Here is a 21,809-nt window from a genome sequence, read left to right on the forward strand (position 1 = left end):
ATATGTGATATTTAATTTTGCCTAAACTTAGCTTTCATAAATGCCTGGAGCCCTAACACTTTCCTCAGCACATGTACTGCCTGCCGCCCAGTGTGAACGGGGAGCTGGGAGAGAATCTGGGGGGGGTGCATTCCAGGAGCTTCCGTCTGGGCAGCCACGTGCAGGCCGCGTGGGGCGGGCCGGGTCCGGCGCGACCTGCCCTGAGGCGGCCGGTCCCCGCTTCCCTCTGCCCGCCGCGCTCGGCACCGCGGGGACCGCGTGGCAGGTCCCAGCCCAGGTCTTCCGAGCATTCAGATTGCCCTTTGACAGGACCTGGAGAGGAGCCGATTCATTGAAAAGTTTCATGCCGAGCTGATACTTTCGGTCAGTTTTCAACCAAGAGATGGTCATTAGATCCCAAGAAAATGTGTCTCCAGTGCCCGGAGTCATGTCAGGCGTTCGGGCTGCAGTGGTGAACAGACACAGAAGACGTGTGCAGTCTGCGTGTCTGGCTCACACACTGCCCCGTCAGCTCTCCTACAGGGCCCGCGAGATCTTCAGTAAGTTCCTGGGCAGCAAGGCCACCACGCCGGTCAACATCGACAGCCAGGCCCAGCTGGCGGACGACATCCTCAGCGCCCCCCACCCCGACATGTTCAAGGAGCAGCAGCTCCAGGTGACGGCCCCGGTGGGGACAGAGGATGGGGTCCTGGAGGGCTGCTCCCACAGGCACCAGCCCCCCACAGGGAGTGTAGTGGGACCCCCCGCACTGGGCTCCCATCTCAGGGCCAGGGTTCAGCAGGGCCTGGAGCAGGAAGGCCCAGCACCGCATCCCTGTCTGTTGGCTCCTCTCTGTGCGCGATCGCAGGTTCATGGGCGTTGACACACACAGATCCATAGGTGTTTGGGTCTTTTCAGCTTTAGGACATCACGGTAATGAGAAGTGTGTGTGGGACCCAGTGTCAGAGCCCGTGTCCACGCAGACCTAGTGTCAGAGCCCGTGTCCACGGGGGACCCAGTGTCAGAGCCCGTGTCCACGCGGACCCACTACTAGAGCCCGTGTCCACGGGGGACCCACTGTCAGAGCCCGTGTCCACGCGGACCCAGTGTCAGAGCCCGTGTCCACGCGGGACCCAGTGTCAGAGCCCGTGTCCACGCGGGACCCAGTGTCAGAGCCCGTGTCCACGGGGGACCCAGTGTCAGAGCCCGTGTCCACGCGGACCCACTGTCAGAGCCCGTGTCCACATGGGACCCAGTGTCAGAGCCCGTGTCCACGCGGGACCCAGTGTCAGAGCCCGTGTCCACGCGGACCCAGTGTCAGAGCCCGTGTCTAAGCGGGACCCAGTGTCAGAGCCCGTGTCCACGCGGACCCAGTGTCAGAGCCCGTGTCCACGCGGGACCCAGTGTCAGAGCCCGTGTCCACGCGGGACCCAGTGTCAGAGCCCGTGTCCACGCGGACCCAGTGTCAGAGCCCGTGTCCACGCGGGACCCAGTGTCAGAGCCCGTGTCCACGCGGGACCCAGTGTCAGAGCCCGTGTCCACGCGGACCCAGTGTCAGAGCCCGTGTCCACGCGGGACCCAGTGTCAGAGCCCGTGTCCACGCGGACCCACTGTCAGAGCCCGTGTCCACGCGGGACCCAGTGTCAGAGCCCGTGTCCACGCGGGACCCAGTGTCAGAGCCCGTGTCTAAGCGGGACCCAGTGTCAGAGCCCGTGTCCACGCGGGACCCAGTGTCAGAGCCCGTGTCCACGCGGGACCCAGTGTCAGAGCCCGTGTCCACGCGGGACCCAGTGTCAAGCCCGTGTCCACGGGGGACCCAGTGTCAGAGCCCGTGTCCACGCGGACCCAGTGTCAGAGCCCGTGTCTAAGCGGGACCCAGTGTCAGAGCCCGTGTCCACGCGGGACCCAGTGTCAGAGCCCGTGTCCACGCGGGACCCAGTGTCAGAGCCCGTGTCCACGCGGGACCCAGTGTCAGAGCCCGTGTCCACGGGGGACCCAGTGTCAGAGCCCGTGTCCACGCGGGACCCAGTGTCAGAGCCCGTGTCCACGCGGGACCCAGTGTCAGAGCCCGTGTCCACGCGGGACCCAGTGTCAGAGCCCGTGTCCACGGGGGACCCAGTGTCAGAGCCCGTGTCCACGCGGGACCCAGTGTCAGAGCCCGTGTCCACGCGGGACCCAGTGTCAGAGCCCGTGTCCACGCGGGACCCAGTGTCAGAGCCCGTGTCCACGCGGACCCAGTGTCAGAGCCCGTGTCCACGCGGGACCCAGTGTCAGAGCCCGTGTCCACACAGACCCAGTGTCAGTGCCCGTGTCCACGCGGGACCCAGTGTCAGAGCCCGTGTCCACACAGACCCACTGTCAGAGCCCGTGTCCACGCGGGACCCAGTGTCAGAGCCCGTGTCCACACGGGACCCAGTGTCAGAGCCCGTGTCCACACAGACCCACTGTCAGAGCCCGTGTCCACGCGGGACCCAGTGTCAGAGCCCGTGTCCACGCGGGACCCAGTGTCAGAGCCCGTGTCCACGCGGGACCCAGTGTCAGAGCCCGTGTCCACGCGGACCCAGTGTCAGAGCCCGTGTCCACGCGGACCCAGTGTCAGAGCCCGTGTCCACGCGGGACCCAGTGTCAGAGCCCGTGTCCACGCGGACCCAGTGTCAGAGCCCGTGTCCACGCGGACCCAGTGTCAGAGCCCGTGTCCACGCGGACCCAGTGTCAGAGCCCGTGTCCACGCGGACCCAGTGTCAGAGCCCGTGTCCACGCGGACCCAGTGTCAGAGCCCGTGTCCACGCGGACCCAGTGTCAGAGCCCGTGTCCACGCGGGACCCAGTGTCAGAGCCCGTGTCCACGCGGACCCAGTGTCAGAGCCCGTGTCCACGCGGACCCACTGCTAGAGTCCGTGTCCACGCGGGACCCAGTGTCAGAGCCCGTGTCCACGCGGACCCACTGCTAGAGTCCGTGTCCACGCGGGACCCAGTGTCAGAGCCCGTGTCTAAGCGGGACCCAGTGTCAGAGCCCGTGTCCACGCGGGACCCAGTGTCAGAGCCCGTGTCCACGCGGACCCAGTGTCAGAGCCCGTGTCCACGCGGGACCCAGTGTCAGAGCCCGTGTCCACGCGGGACCCAGTGTCAGAGCCCGTGTCCACGCGGGACCCAGTGTCAGAGCCCGTGTCCACGTGGACCCACTGCTAGAGTCCGTGTCCACGCGGGACCCAGTGTCAGAGCCCGTGTCTAAGCGGGACCCAGTGTCAGAGCCCGTGTCCACGGGGGACCCAGTGTCAGAGCCCGTGTCCACGCGGACCCAGTGTCAGAGCCCGTGTCCACGCGGACCCAGTGTCAGAGCCCGTGTCCACGCGGGACCCAGTGTCAGAGCCCGTGTCCACGCGGACCCAGTGTCAGAGCCCGTGTCCACGCGGGACCCAGTGTCAGAGCCCGTGTCCACGCGGACCCAGTGTCAGAGCCCGTGTCCACGCGGACCCACTGCTAGAGTCCGTGTCCACGCGGGACCCAGTGTCAGAGCCCGTGTCTAAGCGGGACCCAGTGTCAGAGCCCGTGTCCACGCGGGACCCAGTGTCAGAGCCCGTGTCCACGCGGACCCAGTGTCAGAGCCCGTGTCCACGCGGACCCAGTGTCAGAGCCCGTGTCCACGCGGGACCCAGTGTCAGAGCCCGTGTCCACGCGGACCCAGTGTCAGAGCCCGTGTCCACGCGGACCCACTGCTAGAGCCCGTGTCCACGCGGACCCAGTGTCAGAGCCCGTGTCCACACAGACCCACTGTCAGAGCCCGTGTCCACGCGGACCCAGTGTCAGAGCCCGTGTCCACACGGACCCACTGTCAGAGCCCGTGTCCACGCGGACCCAGTGTCAGAGCCCGTGTCCACGCGGACCCAGTGTCAGAGCCCGTGTCCACGCGGGACCCAGTGTCAGAGCCCGTGTCCACGCGGACCCAGTGTCAGAGCCCGTGTCCACGCGGACCCACTGCTAGAGTCCGTGTCCACGCGGACCCAGTGTCAGAGCCCGTCTCCACACAGACCCACTGCTAGAGCCCGTGTCCACGCGGACCCACTGCTAGAGTCCGTGTCCACGCGGGACCCAGTGTCAGAGCCCGTGTCCACACAGACCCACTGTCAGAGCCCGTGTCCACGCGGACCCAGTGTCAGAGCCCGTGTCCACGCGGGACCCAGTGTCAGAGCCCGTGTCCACGCGGACCCAGTGTCAGAGCCCGTGTCCACGCGGACCCAGTGTCAGAGCCCGTGTCCACGCGGACCCAGTGTCAGAGCCCGTGTCCACGCGGACCCAGTGTCAGAGCCCGTGTCCACGCGGACCCAGTGTCAGAGCCCGTGTCCACGCGGGACCCAGTGTCAGAGCCCGTGTCCACGCGGGACCCAGTGTCAGAGCCCGTGTCCACGCGGGACCCAGTGTCAGAGCCCGTGTCCACGCGGGACCCAGTGTCAGAGCCCGTGTCCACGGGGGACCCAGTGTCAGAGCCCGTGTCCACGCGGGACCCACTGTCAGAGCCCGTGTCCACGGGGGACCCAGTGTCAGAGCCCGTGTCCACGTGGGACCCAGTGTCAGAGCCCGTGTCCACGCGGACCCACTGCTAGAGTCCGTGTCCACATGGGACCCAGTGTCAGAGCCCGTGTCCACGCGGACCCAGTGTCAGAGCCCGTGTCCACGGGGGACCCAGTGTCAGAGCCCGTGTCCACGCGGGACCCAGTGTCAGAGCCCGTGTCCACGCGGGACCCAGTGTCAGAGCCCGTGTCCACGCGGACCCAGTGTCAGAGCCCGTGTCCACGCGGGACCCAGTGTCAGAGCCCGTGTCCACGCGGACCCACTGTCAGAGCCCGTGTCCACGCGGACCCAGTGTCAGAGCCCGTGTCCACGCGGACCCAGTGTCAGAGCCCGTGTCCACGCGGACCCAGTGTCAGAGCCCGTGTCCACGCGGGACCCAGTGTCAGAGCCCGTGTCCACATGGGACCCACTGTCAGAGCCCGTGTCCACGCGGACCCACTGTCAGAGCCCGTGTCCACGCGGGACCCAGTGTCAGAGCCCGTGTCCACGCGGACCCAGTGTCAGAGCCCGTGTCCACGCGGGACCCAGTGTCAGAGCCCGTGTCCACATGGGACCCAGTGTCAGAGCCCGTGTCCACGCGGACCCACTGTCAGAGCCCGTGTCCACGCGGACCCACTGTCAGAGCCCGTGTCCACGCGGACCCACTGTCAGAGCCCGTGTCCACGCGGGACCCAGTGTCAGAGCCCGTGTCCACATGGGACCCACTGTCAGAGCCCGTGTCCACGCGGACCCACTGTCAGAGCCCGTGTCCACGCGGGACCCACTGTCAGAGCCCGTGTCCACGCGGACCCAGTGTCAGAGCCCGTGTCCACATGGGACCCAGTGTCAGAGCCCGTGTCCACGCGGACCCACTGTCAGAGCCCGTGTCCACGCGGACCCACTGTCAGAGCCCGTGTCCACGCGGACCCAGTGTCAGAGCCCGTGTCCACGCGGGACCCAGTGTCAGAGCCCGTGTCCACATGGGACCCACTGTCAGAGCCCGTGTCCACGCGGACCCACTGTCAGAGCCCTTGTCCACGCGGGACCCACTGTCAGAGCCCGTGTCCACGCGGACCCAGTGTCAGAGCCCGTGTCCACATGGGACCCAGTGTCAGAGCCCGTGTCCACGCGGGACCCAGTGTCAGAGCCCGTGTCCACGCGGACCCAGTGTCAGAGCCCGTGTCCACGGGGGACCCAGTGTCAGAGCCCGTGTCCACGTGGGACCCAGTGTCAGTGCCCGTGTCCACATGGGACCCAGTGTCAGAGCCCGTGTCCACGTGGGACCCACTGTCAAGGCCGTGTCCCCTGGCCTCAGCAGAAGTTCCTTCTATTGCCTAGTCACAAGAATTAGGTTAAAAAATGGAGGAAGGTATTTTCTTTTTATACATATTTATATATTTGGCTGCACCGGGTCTTAGCTGCAGCGTGTGTGTTCTAGTTCCATGACTGGGGATTGAACCTGCGGCCCCTGCATGGGAGCCCTGGAGTTTTAGCCATTGGGCCACCAGGGAAGTCGCGAGGAATGTATTTTCAAGGCAGGTCTCACTTCCTTTAGATTCTGGTTGCCCTGGTTTCATTCCTGTTTAACAAAGTCAAGGTTCTCCACAACTGCACCTTGCCTGTCCTGCGTCACCTCAGGCCCTGGCTTCATGTCGGTGTTGGACCGGGCTGTTTGTAAGCGTGACCCCAGGGGCTGGCGTGTTGCAAGAAGCGTGATCACACGTTGAGGAGCCTGGGTGACCCCTGCAAGGGAGACAGGGGCTCTGGGAAGAGGCCTGCACTTTGGGGACCGAGGGTCCAGTTCCGTCTGTGATGGGACAGCGCTGCCTTTTCCCGGCAGATCTTCAACCTGATGAAGTTCGACAGCTACACACGGTTCCTGAAATCCCCGCTGTACCAAGAGTGCATCCTGGCGGAGGTGGAGGGCCGCCCGCTGCCCGACGCGCAGCAGGTCCCCAGCAGCCCCGTCTCCAAGCACAGCGCCAGCTCAGACCACTCCAACACGTCCACGCCCAAGAAGGTGCCCATCCCGCGCGCCGGCCTTCCCCAGGAGGGCGCTCTGCAGACAGCAGACGTCTCTGCTGGCGTCTTCCCTCACTCGCAGAACCCGAAAGGCCTGCACTCCTGGGGCTCTGGGCGGGGCGGGGGCCAGCTGCCGGTCTGGAGGGGTTGGCGGGCTGCACCTCCCTCGGCGCCCCCGCCTGGGCGTCCCACCCCACTTCCCTTCGCGTGCGTCTCCTACAGCCGTGCAGCAGCGTCATGCTGTTTTAACAGCGCTTTCCCTTTGACGGCAGTTGAGTGGAAAATCGAAATCAGGACGGTCCCTGAACGAAGAGCTGGGGGACGAGGACAGTGAGAGGAAGCGGAAAGGCGCCTTCTTCTCGTGGTCGCGGACCAGGAGCACCGGACGCTCCCAGAAGAAGAAGGACCACGGCGACCGTCCCAACGGTTCGTGGTCTGTCCTGTGCGGGGGCTGGGGGCACGGAGGAGCCAGTGCGGGCTGTGCTGTGCGGCGGCCCATGGGGCGGCCGGCTGGGGACGCGGGGCGGCTCCAGGTCCTCTGAGAGGCGCAGGATACGTTCCGCCCCCGGCCCCCAGCCTGGGTGCCCTGCGGGGGGCTTGGTGCCTGCCACTCAACCACCGTCTTGCCCGAGCTCTCTGTAGAAAGTTTGGGAGATACAACCAGGAGAAATGAGGGAAACACAGGTGTCTGCCTTCCGTCCACCCAGGCAGCTCTTGCTTTTCTGCGGTGTGCCGGGGACCATGAGCCTTTGTCGTTTTTTAAAGAAAATGTGACACCATAGCTCGGTTATCAAGCATTTTCAAAATCGTCACTTTATTGTTGCAAATCTTAAAGGTCAGCATTCTAGAGCTGTTTCCCCATGCTGCTTTCTCCTGTGTGCCTGGGAAGAGAGGGTGAGGGGGGCGGGGGCGTTGCTGAGAGGAGGTGGTGGGGCAGGAGTGCGAGGCAGCGGGGGGCGGGCTGTTTCTTCCCCACAGACTGCCAACGAGCAGGGTTATTTTCCAGCAAGTCACCTGTAGGCTTCAGGCCTGGTCCCCAGGTTTAAACCGGGAGCCTGTCGCAGGCTCAGGCAGGGAGCAGCTGAGGACGGCGTGGAGGCGGCCTCCAGGGGCGGGGCCCGCGCTGTGGAGGGTGTTTGTCTCCTCCTCAGGGCAGCCCACGAAGGGGGCCTTGTGCCCCTTTTACAGAGAGAGGCGTGGGGGAGGCTGTGCGCCTGGTGGGGCCCTCAGGCTCCGGGCCGGCCGGGGGCCGCTGGGACAGCAGTCCTTCCACAAAGAAGGGCAGACGGCCGGGGGATGGGGGCGCCGTGGTCAGTGGGGTCAGGGACCCCCGAGGACCCGAGATGGGGAGGGCCTGCCTCTCTAGGGCTGTGCCCCCAGAGAGGACCCCAGGAGGTCAGGGCCCCCATACCCCGATCTTCAGAGAGCCACCTGGAAGGGGTGCTAAACCCTGAGTCCAGGGCCCTCCCCAGGAGTTCTGACTCGATTGCCTGGCTGTCTGTTGCTTTTGGAAGGTGGTCGGTGGGCCCTGGGGGCCTCCATGTAATCGGGCCCCTGCTCAGCCCCAGGGCCCTGCACAGAGGCCTCATCCGGGAGTCGGCGCTGTGCTCTGGAAGGGCCTTTCTGCGGCAGAGTAGGCGCGACTTTCAGACCATAATTAGCTGTTAGTGACCTCAGACAGTGCGATCATCGCTGGTTCAGGACTTCCCAGGAGCTGACGGTGAAGCTGCAGTGACCTGCTGCATGTTAAGCCGCGTGCGGAGATAACGAATCCGGATTAGTGAGGGGCCTCGAGGCCCTGCACTTGCTGTGTGTTGACTGTGAGGCGGGGGTGGGGGGCGCTCGGCCGCGAACAGAGCAGAGCGCAGGCCTGGGTCGGGCTCCCGGCTCCGGTAGGTGCCAGGGGAGGCCGTGCCGCGCACGGGCCTCCGAGCCACGCTCCTGTCCTCCGAGTACATCTGTCCAGCCTGAGCCGCTGGGGGTGTGGGGGCCCAGCCACGCTTGGGGAGTGGCTGCGTTACATGAAGAGGCGTGAGGCTGGTGTGGTGGTATTCTGAGTGCCCGTGTCCCCGCAGACGCCCTGCACGCCAACGGAGGCCTGGGCCGCCGGGAGTCACAGGGCTCCGTGTCCTCGGCTGGGAGCCTGGACCTGGTGAGTGCCTGCAGAGCCGCCGCCCTCATCCACGGGGCTTCCAGGAGGAGCGGGGACGGGTGGGAGGGCACCCCGGAGCACCGAGAATATCTCGGGCTTTATTCCCTAGCGTTTGTTCTCGATCGGGCACGTGACTCTGGGCGCCCACGGGAGCAGCAGGTGCTCGTCTTTGTCTTGGCACCTGCACATCCGCGGGGCGGTGAGCTCCTGCGCCCCGCAGCCGCGCCTGTGTGCTGGGGGTGGTGCCCGACCTGCCCGGCCCCGCGCCCTTCACCACGCTGAGCCGCCTGCTGGGCCCCCGTTTCCAGTGACGTGGAGGAGGCGTTGGCAGACCGGCTGGCTTCTTAGCTGCTGTCTGACGCCAGCTCTGGAAAACCCTGTTGTCAGCAGCCTCGTCTCTTGAAACGGTCAGGCAGGGGTTAATGTAGGATGCGTTTCTTCTCCAGCTGAGGCAGTACCAGGTAGAGTTGTCAGGCAGACTGTGTACCAGTCGGCTGTTGACGCCTCACGGGCCACCCGTGGTCCAGCGGCTTCAAAGTGCGTGTATATCACACGTGCATCCGAGAAGGGCACGCTGGGGCCATTTTCTCTCTGTCTGCCACCTACAGACTCGTTTTCTGAAGTCACATTTGGGTGAAAGGGATTTTCCGACCCCAGGAGGAGAGTGTGTTACGAACCTGAGGAGCAGGGTGGTCAGACCTTAGGAGGATGTATGTGGAGAGCCCCTTTTGGCAGTAGGGGCTCCTGTGGCTCAGGGACCTGGAGGTGCATTGTGGAGGGACCTGGGGTCCGCCCCGGGAGCTGGGCCGCTGGGCGGCTCCTGTCCTGCCCTGGGACCCGGCTCTGAGTGCGGTGAGGGGCCGCCCCCCCGCGCTCGCCCCCTCCGTACCACGTGGACACCGCAGCGCTGCTCTGCCCCGGCCCCTTCCCCTGGTAGAGGGAGACGCAGCTGACCGCCGTGAGGCCCAGGTTGGGGAAACCGCAGGCTGCAGCCCCCGCCTGCTCCCCGGAGGAAGGGCCCGGGGTCCCTGTGTCCCCACCCCGCCTCCCCCCGCCTGCTTCTCTGCCCCTGAGCCTCGGCCTGGCCGCCTCCCCTGCCCTGCTGTCAGTCTGCTCCTCCCAGAAAAGCCTCCAGTCCTGGGAGGTCAGGGAGAAAGAGCCAGAAAAGCAACCAGGAGCAGCGGAGGTTGGGCCGCAGGCCCTCAGTGCTGGTCCAGTCTGCCTCACATGTCCGCGGCCCCCAGACTGAGTGGCAGGCATGCAGCGCCGCTCATGGACCCCGAGTGGCCCCACGGGGCTCCAGAGGTGACTGCATGCGCTTCTGGGTCAGGGAGGCCAAGACCAGACCCCCAGAAACCACAGTGGAAAGACCCGTCCTGTTCTGAGCAGGAAAGCTGTGTGGTTAGCTGTCAGCCTAACCCTTGTGAGAGTTAGACCCAGAGGTTGGAGGGTGGGCCCATCCGAATGGCACCCGAGGTTGAGAGAGGGGCTGGCTCCCTCCCGTGCCGGCCGGAGGCCCTGCAATGCAGCGTGCGCTTGTCAGAACGGGCTGTGTGCTGGGGCTGGTGTGCACGGGGGCGCCCTGCCCCCCCCCGGCATGTGCCCACCCCGTGTCTCCCTGTCCCCAGCCAGAGGCCTGCAGGACTCTCGCGCCCGAGCGGGACCAGCCGGCCAAGCGCTGCAGCATCCAGCTGCCGGACGGGACGGCCTGCGTGGTGCTGGTCAGGGCGGGGCTCTCCATCAAGGACGTGCTGGCCGGGCTCTGCGAGCGGCACGGCATCAACGGGGCTGCCGTGGACCTCTTCCTGGTGGGCGGGGACAAGGTACGGCTGCGCGACCTCGGGCCCTTCTCTGGGGGGCGCCTGCCCCGTGGGGATCCTGCTGGTGGGGAGCTAGCCCGCCGCATCTGTCCACCTCACCCGCGGGCTCCCTGCCGCCTCTGCCGGAGGCCCATCCAGGAGCCTGGCCTGGCTGTGCACTCCCCCTGCGGGCTCCGCAGCCGCGCTGTGCTCCCCGCGGCTGTGCTCCCCGCGGCTGTGTGCCCGGCCCCCGCTGACGTCCCTCTCCGTTCCTTCCATGTGCTTAAAGCCTCTGGTGCTGCATCAGGACAGTAGCATCTTGGAGTCCAGGGACCTGCGCCTAGAAAAACGCACTTTATTTCGGTAAGAAAAATGCAGCTGCCGGTTCCGTAAGGTTTCCAGAGCCACAGGGCCGTTTCTGAAGACTTGATATGCTGGCCTCCACTCCGCTGGGATGGGAGGGCCAACACTCCCACTGTGAGCTCGGAGGCGGAGGAGTCCCTGGGGCCAGGGGGTCACGTTCCCTGCCAGCGACCGCTGTCGGGCTGCACGCGGCGCCGGGCCGTCCCGTGGTGGGTCCTGGAGAAGCCCCTGCGGGCTCTCTCCCAGTGGAACAGGGCTGCCCTGGTGATGGTGACGCCGTGGGTGCCACGCCGCTCTGCTCTTGAGGGAAAGCGTCTGCGTGAGGGTTGCATATGCATGTGCAAAGGCGTACTTGTTTCTCCCCCTCCGCCCAGGCTGGATCTGGTGCCGATTAACCGATCGGTGGGACTCAAGGCCAAGCCCAGTAAGCCCGTCACGGAGGTGCTGCGTCCCGTGGCGGCCAAGTACGGCCTGCGCCTGAGTGAGCTGGTGGCCCGGCTGGTGAGTGACCAGGCTGACGGGGTCACGGGGCCCCCTGTGCTCCGAGCTGCCCACGAGCTCCTGCCTGCCGGGGTGCAGTTTGCCCCCACTCGTCCGCAGAGTGGCCTCTGGCATCGCAAGGGACGGGTGAGGAGCGGCTGGTGGTGCCCAGAGCCCTGAGAGGGTGTCACCTCCGCCCGTCTGCCTCCCGCCCTGCAGTGGAAACGCTTGCTGTTCGTACCTCCGTTGTGCCCTCTGGGTTTGAGTTGAGATTTGGGGTTTTGGCCCAAGGAGGCCAAGAAAAGAAACAAGGAAAAGCCTGCAGCCTCCTGCTGTTTGCGCATCTGACCAGGCGTCGGTTCAAGGGCGGGAGCTGCCCCATCCATCCTCACCAGCCCCTCACGCGCCCGCTAACTGCCCGGCTGCCCACACGCCGAGGGTCTGATGGCACTTGGGCATTTCCCAGCCGGCCATCGGGTTACTTAGTGAATGGGTTAAGGAGGGACAGAGCAGAGCCCCACCCTGTTGCCGGAGGGCGTCTGGGGGGACTCGGGCCAGCAGACTCGGGGCTGTCCCCACATGAGCCACATGTTTGCTTTGAAATGTAGTGATTTTGGGACCCACTGGGGGCTTTCTCGTGGTTCAGCGATAAAGAACATGCCTGCAACATAGGAGTCACAGGAGACATCGATCCCTGGGTTGGGAAGATCTCCTGGAGGAGGAAATGGCAGCCCACTCCAGATTCTTGCCTGGAGAAGCCCATGGACAGAGGAGCCTGGTGGGCCACAGTCCTTGGGGTCGCGAAGAGTTGGACGTGTTGAGGCGACTGGGCACACAGTTATGGCCCGTTGGCCTGTGTTCTCCTATCTTTACAAAACATGCTGTATCAGAGCTAGATTGCAAGTATTGTTAGGATTTTTATTTTCTCTGAGACGAGCTCCAGAATTGTTCAGAAAATTTGAAGTGAAGCAGAGGACCAGCCCTGAGGGGAACCCAGGGCTCCCTCCCCCCAGCTTGGGACAGTGGGGGAGGGGACGGGGGGAGCGCTGTCCCAGAATCTGGAGTCTAGAATATGCCCGATGGAGAGGCGCACGGCCTGGGTGTCACGTGGCCTCCCTGCCCTCTCTTGATTGAGATCCTAAGCTGTGGCTTCACGCTCTGTGCCTGTAGCGCTGTCTGTAAAGTGGGGGAGCAGGGCAGCTTGCTCGTGGGGCAGCTGTGGGGCTTCTGTCCCGGGGGGGCTGGCCGGCGGGCAGGGCTCCTTCCATGCGGATGCCTGAGCCAGAAGGGCGGTCCAGCCGCTCCAGGGCGAGGGGCCGGGAGAACTGGGGAGGGCAGAATGGGGGTCCCGTGGGTGGTCTCCAAGGTTACGGCTGTCCCGGGACCCTCTTGCGGACCCTCCTGGGTGAGCTGTGGGCCGCTGAGGCCAGAGGTCGTGAGCCACCTGGACCTGCTAGCCTTGTCCGCTCCCCACTTGGCTGGAGCTCTGGCTGGGGGTCGGGTCCCTAGGTAGTTCAAGAGCCAAACTGCAAATTCAGATTGTTTTCTGACAGAAGCTGTGGGACTCGAACAGCAAAATAGTCTCCCAGGGGAGAAGGGCAGGACCCTGGGCCTCAGACCCGCCTGCTTCCTGCTCTCAGGGAGGGGCGTGAAGCCCCACACGAGCTTCCTGGCAGACTGAGGAGCAGCGAGGCGGGCTCGGGGTCGCCCCCTCCAGGCTGAGAGTCGTCCTGAGACCTCGGCCAGCTTGACTTGGGGACGCAGCTGTTAGTGGTGCCACCGCGTGCCCTCCACCCCCGAGTCTTCAACCCGACTCGGCGTAGCCCGCAGCTGGCCCCTGCTGATAGCCCCGTTCACGCCAGTTCCTCGGGGTGCCTGTGTTCGGGTGGGCCTGCCAGCGTTGGGGTCTGCGGCCAGCCCTGCTGAGGTGGCAGGAGGTGGGGTCAGCTGGCCCGTGTGACTCCATCAAGGCCGGGGTGGTCTTGCTGGCAGATGGACCACACGTGGTTGTTCCGGAGAGCTCCAGCCCACGTGGGCTGCTCATTGCACCATCTCTGCCTCTAGAGTGGAGAGAAGGAGCCCCTGGACCTTGGGGCCCCCATCTCGAGTCTGGACGGACAGCGGGTCATCTTGGAGGAGAAGGACCCCTCCCGCGGGAAAGGTGAGCGGAGCAATGCTGGGTCCCGGGCTCTGCTGTCTGGGTCTCAGCATGACGCCGTAGAGGGCCGCTAACGGCTTTAGGGTCTCCCGGGGCCCGGCAGCTACCCGCCATGGCCGAGTTCAAGCCTAACAGCCATGTGATGTGGGCAGGAGCGCTGGGGCCTCACCGAGTGTGTCTCATCTGCCAGGAGAAGGGTGACGGGCCCTGCCAAGACCCCAGGGCAGCAGTGTCACCTGGCCTTGCCTTGGGTCTCAGGGACCGGCACTCCCCGGAGCGCTCAGCCCCTCTCAGGCAGGGGGTAGCGGGCCCATGTCTCCTGCAGGGAGCCCCTGGAGTCCACAGAACAGGGCGAGCTGTGCTGGGAGCTGCCCCATGCCTTTCCCGGGCTGACTCAGCTCTGAAATGGGGCGCCAGTCACTTGTCTGTGCCCCCCCGGGTGACCTGGGCTGTGGTGGCCTCTTGGCCCTCGGGGCTCCAGCGCAGCCCCTCGTCCCCCTCTGGGCCCATCTGGGTTCTGAGAGTGCAGTGCGCTCTCCCCCTGCCCGGCGACCGGTCTGGGGGGCGAGCAGCCTGAGCAGGGCCCCCTCCAGGGTCTGATGCGGTCGGACCCCCCGGCCCGTGTGCACAGGTGAGTCTGAAGGTGCAGCTGCAGGCAGGTGTGTGCAGGGTGCAGAATGCTGCTCATAGACAGGAGGGCAGGACTGCGCCGGCCCGTCCTGGGCCAGAGCAGTGGCCGTGCACCATGAGGGCTGGGGGCCAGCCTGCGGCCCTGACTTGGGGCAGGGGCCGTGGTTGAAGATACGTAATGAATGTGAGAGCCTCCTACTTTCTAAAGGCGCTCGTGCCAAACAGTCCCCAGGAGGCCCTGTCTCTCACTGCAGAGCCCAGTGAGCATGGTCGCCCTCCCCCCGCCCTGTCCAGAGGCGGCCAGTCCAGGGCGCTGGTCCTCTGTCCCTTGGCCCTGTGCGGGCACCTTGGCCTGAACATGATGGAGATAAGGGACCTGAGAGGTTTGGCTTCTGTGCAGCTTTGTTCTCAAAGACGGATAAACGTCATTGTATTGATGGGCTTGTGGTTCACTGCAGTATAAAGTCTATCTTGCTGTGTTCAGCGTCCACAGATAAACAGAGAGCTGCGCCCGTCAGACAGAGCACAGCTGGAAACGCGAGCTCCAGGAATCACTCGGCTACGGTAATTTCCCCTCGCCCCACACCTGCGATGCTCGGGGGCGGCGGCCCCAGCAGCATTTGGGCCTGTGCCCCGGGGTGGGGGGTTCTTCTAGGGCCCCTTTGTGGTGCCTGCTCCCACTGGCCTGGGAATCGCTGGGTGGGAGTGTGTACCTCACATGCAGTCTTCATTGCGATTGACTTTTCTGCAACGCATGCAAAGCCCAAATCTGTGCGGTCTGTTTCCAAGTCCCCTGTTATGTAACTGATGAACGTGCTATCGTGTCTGCAACGTGAGTAGAACTTTGACTTTCCTTCTGACGCAGGGAGAGGAGAGAACGCTAGGCAAGTCTAATTCTATTAAAATTAAAGGAGAAAATGGGAAGAATGCTAGGGAGCCCCGGCTTTCAAAGAGAGAAGAATCTATTGCAAAGATTGGGAAAAAAAAAAATCAGAAAATTAATTTGGACGAAGCAGAGGGTACGTGTACTTTTTAAAACTTGCACGTTTTTGGTGAATGCATAGGATCCCTAGACCCTTCTCTGGGTTATGCCGCTGGGGTGACCGTGACCCTTTCTCACTGAGAAGTCGCCCGTGTGGGTCTGCAGCTGTCGGTGTAACCTTACTAAAGCCCCAGTTTTCAGACAGAGGGCCGGGCCCTTCAGGATTAGGGAGCCCGGGCCTGGGGCTGCAACAGGTGGTCTCAGGGTCCCTGGGGCGGGTCCTCGTCAGGGAGCGGGCCCTCGCGGGGGGCGGGTCCCGTCAGGGGGCGGGCCCTCGTAGGGGGTGTACCCTCGTCGGGGGCGTGTCCTCACCAGGGGCGGGTCCTCGTCAGGGGGCGGGCCCTCGCGGGGGGCGGGTCCTGTCAGGGGGAGGGCCCTCGTCGGGGGCGTGTCCTCGTCAGGGGGCGGGCCCTCGCGGGGGGCGGGTCCTGTCAGGGGGAGGGCCCTCGTCGGGGGCGTGTCCTCGTCAGGGGGCGGGCCCTCGCGGGGCGGGGCGGGTCCTCGCAGGGGAGGGTCCCAGGTGAGGCGGAGCCCTGACTTCGCTGACCGCCCAGGTCAGAGGCCCGGAGGGAACAGGGAACGCTGTGGGTCAGGCCGTGGGGGCTGGCCGCCCGCGCTGCCCCGGGACCGCAGGCTGGAGGAAGGCAGCGCGTGAGAGACAGGGAGGCGGGAAGCTCTCCCTCCAGAAGCCAGTAACACAGAGAAGCGCTCGGAGCAGCTCCGCTCAGAGCTACCCTGTGACGGCTGAACCCGGCAGCGCTTCCGCTCGGCCGGCTCGTCGCAGCTCCTGCGCTGCCCGGCCGCGCCCGCGCCGAGGCGCCCGCCTTCTGCGCGCCCTCAGGTGTGAGGCTGCAGGCTGCTTGTTGGTCAGAAGCTAAGACTGTAGCCTTGGTTAGCTAAGCTAACCCCAAGAAGGCTCAGTGTAGACACCATCTACCCGGGGTGGTGGACTCGAGTTACAGCTGAGAACCCAGCCCTGTAAGAACAGGCTTCCCAGGTGGAGCTAGCCGTGAAAGGAACCCACCGCAGTGCAGGAGACAGAAGAGACGCGGATTGACCCGTGGTGGGGACGGTGTGGAGGAACACAGGGCACCCCACTCCAGTATTCTTGCCTGGAGAGTTCCATCGACAGGAGCCTGGGGAGCTACATGGGGTCACCAGGAGTCGGACACGACTGAGCGACTAACACTTCCACTTTCAAGAACAGGAAGAGTTCTGGGGGGCATCCAGGAAGCTAGAGTACCTGGCCAGGGGCGCCGCAGGCGGGCGTCCTGGAGCTGCGGGAGGGGGTCGAGGGCCAGGCATGGCTCACAGGCCCAGGTGGTGCCCACGGACGCCCGCACGCGGGTTCACAGGCGCCGGACACCTAGGCTCCTGGTTCTGTCAGGCCGTGGCGTCTGGTCAGCGGCCTCCCTCCTGCTCAGAAGGGAACCAGGTGGCTGCTGCCCCGGCACCCAGAGCCAGTCCAGGGAGGACCTGCAGCCTCCCGGGCTCTGGTTGGAGACTAGAGGGTGGGAAGGCCCGGGGCAGCTGGACGGGACTAATAGTCGCGCGCTTGCCCGCGGGCCGGAGGGGACCCACTCTAAAACCTGGTCACTGGGTTTTCTTGCTAGAGTTTTTTGAGCTCATTTCCAAAGCTCAGAGCAGCAGAGCAGACGACCAGCGCGGGCTGCTGAGGAAGGAGGACCTCGTGCTGCCCGAGTTCCTGCGTCTGCCCCCCAGCCCCCCAGGGCTCGCTCCCTCCCCTTCAGCCGCTGCCAAGGCCTTCGGCCCGAGACCTGTGACGGGTCACGGGGAGGAGCGGGCACCCCGGCCCCGAGAAAGCCCAGCCAGCAGCCCCGGCTCCGGCGACAGCCTGCCGCTCGGCGCCCCCGGGACCCCCAGCCCGCCGGCGCAGGAAGTGGAGGCCGGCAGCGTCCAGACGGAGGAGGGCGAGCACGTGGCCGACCTGACGCTCACGGGGGAGGGGGACATCAGCAGCCCCAACAGCACGCTCCTGCCGCCGCCCGCCGCCCCGCGGGACGCGGCCGCACCGCCGAGACCAGGTACCTCCGGGCGCGCCGCCCCTGCTCCCCTTTGACTGCCCTCCTCCCGCTGGCCCCGTGCCGTCCGCCCGGCGCTGGCGCTGTCCACTCAGTGTCCGGTTAAAACGAGAGGGCGGCGGGACGTGAGCCCCCCGCCCGGAGTCCCTTGAGGGAGGGTTCAGCGTGCTTCTCCCTCGGTGACCGTGCTTGTCTTGGCTGCCCCCGCCCTCCCTGAGGGCCCAGCGCCGCTGAGGTCGGAGAGTGGCCAGGACGGTGGGAGGGGGCGGCGGGCACGGAGGAGGCCTCCCGTGGGGGGCGCTCGTGAGCGGCGCCCCCACCGGGCCCGGCGCAGTAATGCCACCAAGCAAGGCCCTGGGGATTTCTGAAAAATGTGTGTTATTTTTACAATCTAGATCGCTAGCACTTTCAGTATTTTAATCTCAAGACTGAAAAAAAAAGTGTTTGTCTTGAGCAAGTGGAAGAAGCCCTATGTGGCTTAGAGCCCGAGGCTCACGGTCACCCCCCAGGTCCGGCCGCGGGGGCTGCTCCCCTCGCCACATCGGTCAGAGCACGTGGGGGCCCGTGGGCCTGGGGTTGCTGACCCGGGAGGTCAGCACGGTTCCTCCAAACGGAGGCGTGAACCTGTCACGTGAGCCGGTCCCGAGACGCATGAATGTTGGCTGAGGAAGCGAGGCCCCTGGCCTCGTGGAGAAGGGGCTCAGGGGGCACTCCGCCCGCCTGCCGAGGGCCACGCCCGTGCCCGGCCCGCGGGCGGGGCGGCTCCTCGCTGTGGGCTGCTCTGCCGCCGGGAAGGCCCCCTTTGCCTGAGTCTTGCCTGGGATGGGTCCTCCGGGACCCGCAGCCGCATCTCTGGGGACCCCGGGCCGCGGTGGCCTGGCTCGGTGCGCGGGGTGCCGGCTCTGGACGACGGGCTGTGTGGGCGGGCTCCCCGCGGGACCACACCGGGCCTTCTCGCATGTGGCCTGCTCTGCGACCCCGTCTCCCCTTCCATCCCCTGCACACCCGTGCAGCTGCATCTGTGCTTTGAGTCTGTGCTCCTTCAGGAGAAATAAACTCTACGTCTGACCATCGGACTGCTTGAAAACTCTTTCCTCCTTCATTTGAAAACCTATTTTCTCTTTAGAAAACGATAGGTGTATTTTAATCCATGGCAAACACTGCACATTTTCGTGTAATTCATTGTTTAATATACTGGCTTTTGAAAATAGACCACTCTAGATACACTTGGGAGCCTCAGGTGTGTCTGCAGAGAGACCTGCATGAGGGCGGGATGAGGGGGGTGTGACTGGGGGGGGGGGGCGCTGGACGGGCAGACACAGCACACGGGGGGATGGCTCTCCCCTCCCTGAGCCCTGGGGTTAGGGTTCGGATGGCTCAATGTGGGGAGTGCTGGCCCTGCTGGGTGAGGCGCCGGTCCTTCCGCCTTGCCCCTAGTGAACCCAGAGCGCAGGCGTGCTCGCTGCTTGCGGCCCAGCTCCCTCCTCCCCAGCTCCACACTGGAGCTCGATGGGCTCGTGGGCTCGATGCCCGAGCGGTTTACCCAGTGGGGCCTCTTTCTGCCCCTCGCTCCGGAGCCTGGGCAGGGTGACGGGTGGGTCCCTGCATCTCCCGGCACATTGCTGGGGCCATGTGAGCCCCATCCCCACCCCCACGCGCACTGGTGGGTAGGAACCCAGGTCATGGCCAGTGCCGGCAGCTGCTCCTGACCACCATGGCCACCCCCACCGCCCCCCAGCCCCCAGCGAGGTGGGGGCCCTGGATGCTTGCCTCCTTGGGTGTCCTAGGGGGTGCTCACCAGAGGGACCCTCCACTCCTCCCGTGAGCCTCGGGCTCACCTTGGTGACTCAGAACAGCACCGGGGGTTCCCCAGCCAGTGGGCCACTGCGGGCACCCTTAGGCCAGTGTGCTTATTCTTGGGGTCCGTTGGCAGGTTTCAGGCAGCGTGCGCCCCCAGTTATAGGTACTGTGAGCTGTTTCCTAGAGCGTGGCCACCGAGACCCTTCTGTCCAGGGTGAGAGGCAGCACGGCCATGCCGCCAGGCCGGGAGGTGTGGAACCCAGGGCTGCCAGCTCTGCGCCACCCCGAGGAGAGGGTCTCGTCAGGGTGGGCCTCGGGCCCCAGCGCCCACGTTCAGAGGCCTGTCAGAGCCCTTGGGACGGACACGTGCCCAGCGCGGTCTCCACGCAGGGCACGGCCTTGCCGCCGTGGATTTGGTCCTGTTAACCTGTTTGGTGTCCAGCAAAGCCCCAGGAGGTGGTGGGCATGTCCCGCCCCCGGGAGCACCAGCTGGGTGTGGGTATGAGTCCTTGGCCCCGGCGGAGCAAGTGTCAGGCCCAAGGACGTTGTCCAGGGCCCTGCAGAGGGCTCAGGGCTCACTCAGGGGGTCGAGACGCCCCTGTCCACGTGGGTGGGTGTGGCGAGGGTGTGGGAGTCACCCCGAAGGGCCCTGTGTTCCCAGGGAGACAGCAGGGTGTTCAAGGAGAGGAGCCGTTGCAGCGCTGACTGGTGGGGCCCGGCCCAGCACCCCGTCGCCCCCAGGTGTTGGGCGGGATGGGTCCTGGCCTTGCCCCCGGCTGAGCGCTCAGCGGGGTGCCATAACCCGGGTGCAGACTTGACCCTGTGGGACCTGCTGCCGGGCGCTGGGCTGAGAGAAGTGTGTCCCTCCGCGCCCGCTCTGCCCACGGACCGGCCCTCCGGCCCCGCCAGGCGCTGGGCAGGCTTCCCCCTCCTGTTGCCCGGTAGCGCTGGGCGGTGGGGCCTGGGTCAGGGGTCGAGCTCTCCCTTACCCTTCCCGAGGAGCCCTCGCCACCATCCTGGCCCCTCTGGGGGCTCAGCCCGAGGAGCACTGGACCCGGCGGAAGCCCCCCGCCCTGGGGACTCGTAGCCCTGCACCGAGTCCCGGGCCCCCAGAGGCACGTCCAGTCCCACCGCCCAGAGCGGGAGGGGCCCGCAGCCACTTCTCCGCGGATCCAGGAAGTGCTGCCACGCGGCCGCCCCGCCAGGGGTCGCTGTGGCCTGGTAAATCGGTTTCCATGGAAACCGGGGGGCGCGTCACCCAGGCCGACAGGGCCACGCCCTCCACTGGGCAGTGTAGGCGGCCAGACCGCGTGCCCTCGGGGTGGCCCCGAGTTCCAGGAGCCCCTCTGCCCCTGTCTGCCCGCCCCCCACTCCAGCCTGGGCCCCCAGCCACAGGCTTGGCGTGTCTCACCTGCTAAGGCCCAGGTGAGGCGGGAGCCCCGGGCCGCGGACAACCAGGGAAGCCCGCCTGGCTCCGCAGCGGGCCGCTGCCTGCGCCCGGGGCGTCAGGGCCTCCTGGGACAGCTCTGCAGGTCTCCCCGGCCCGGGGCCCAGCCCCGTGTGCCTGCTCCAGGTGCCTCCCGCCCCGGCCACCTCCTCTGCACTTTGTCCATTCAGCCATCCCCTCTCCAGCGGTGGCTTGGCCCTTCCATCTGGGCCGCAGAGGGCCACCCTCACTGCACACACCTACCTTCCAGGGCAGATGGGGCGGCTGCTGGACCTTTTCAGGGACACGTGGGTGCTTGGGGGTCCCGGGAGGGCAGTCCTCAGCCAGGGCTATATCCAGGATCCCCTTTCCAGCACAGCACCCCGGCCTTGCCCTGGCCAGGATGGCCCTGAGCGGACCTCCCGTAAGATGTCCCGGGCTCCCACCTCCACCTGGCCAGCTCCCCGGCCTCCCTGGGGCTGACCAAGCTGGCCCAACACCCGTCCCCAGGCCCCAGCATGGGTGAGGACAATTCCGTCCTCCTGGCCACGCAGGTCGCCGGCCCTGGGTCTCTGCTGCATGTCTGTCCCCCTCGCGTCCCCTTCTCCGTGTCTACCCCGAGTGCCCCGCAGGTCCCATACCACCTGACCTCTGGGTCTCTCCCAGTGGAAGCCACGGGCCGCTGGTGGCTGGTAGTATGACCTCCGCCACCTCCGCTGGGGCAGCCCTGCCCACACCCCCGCCCCCAGGTCTGCCCGCCTGCGTTGCGTGTGGGCCCCCAACCTGCCCTGTGCTGCAGCCCTGGCACCCAGCAGAGATCTGCTGAGGGGCTTTGAGCAGGCACCTCCCTGCCCCATCACAGACACACGCTGGGGGCCGGGGTGGGGGGAACCTCATGTGAACCAGGGCTTTGGTTGGGCTGTTCCCTGACTTGCCCTTGAGGGCCCAGGCAGCCTCCGTGGAAGGGAGCTGAGTGGGATGGGGTTCCCAGGGCCAGCGAAGGCCTTGCAAGGGCCCAGCAGGTCTGGAGGCTGAGGCCAGACCATGACCCTGGGGGTGGGCGATGGGTCAGGCTGCACCACGGCCGTCAGGAGCCCCGCCAGCCCCCCAGAGGAGGATCCTTCTCCCGACGTGGAGCCTTGAGGGCCAGAGCAGATCGGCTGCTAGCCAGGGGCTGCCTGGAGGGTCCCAGGAGGGGCTCTTTGGTCCCAGCTGCTGTGAGGGGTCCAGCAGGGGGCCCCCAGGGAGGGGCTGGCTGTGCCAGTCAGAAGCACAGAATCCGGTCGGCCAGGGGTCCTGGCCTGTGACCCCTGGGGCAGCTTGAGGGGTGGGCAGTGAAGTTCCAGCTCTGGCCCCACGTGTGGGGTCT

General features: G+C 66.0%; 1 protein-coding gene across 3 annotated transcripts in view; it reads left to right on the forward strand.

Annotated features, from left to right (window-relative positions):
• Positions 1-21,809, forward strand: part of RGS12 (regulator of G protein signaling 12) — a 121,474-nt gene that overhangs the window by 96,089 nt on the left and 3,576 nt on the right. For 2 of the 3 annotated variants that reach the window (XM_065914533.1, XM_065914534.1), the window contains exons 7-17: positions 512-655; positions 6,367-6,546; positions 6,821-6,974; positions 8,624-8,700; positions 10,329-10,523; positions 10,789-10,862; positions 11,237-11,363; positions 13,407-13,503; positions 14,615-14,694; positions 14,996-15,149; positions 16,786-17,217. In XM_065914533.1, coding sequence (XP_065770605.1) covers positions 512-655; positions 6,367-6,546; positions 6,821-6,974; positions 8,624-8,700; positions 10,329-10,523; positions 10,789-10,862; positions 11,237-11,363; positions 13,407-13,503; positions 14,615-14,694; positions 14,996-15,149; positions 16,786-17,217 — 1,714 coding nt within the window. Of the gene's footprint in view, positions 1-511; positions 656-6,366; positions 6,547-6,820; positions 6,975-8,623; positions 8,701-10,328; positions 10,524-10,788; positions 10,863-11,236; positions 11,364-13,406; positions 13,504-14,614; positions 14,695-14,995; positions 15,150-16,785; positions 17,218-21,809 lie in introns of those variants that run through there. The other variant, XM_065914535.1, reaches the window with a different exon arrangement.

This window comes from Muntiacus reevesi, chromosome 22, assembly GCF_963930625.1.
Source record: "Muntiacus reevesi chromosome 22, mMunRee1.1, whole genome shotgun sequence".
NCBI lineage: Eukaryota > Metazoa > Chordata > Mammalia > Artiodactyla > Cervidae > Muntiacus > Muntiacus reevesi.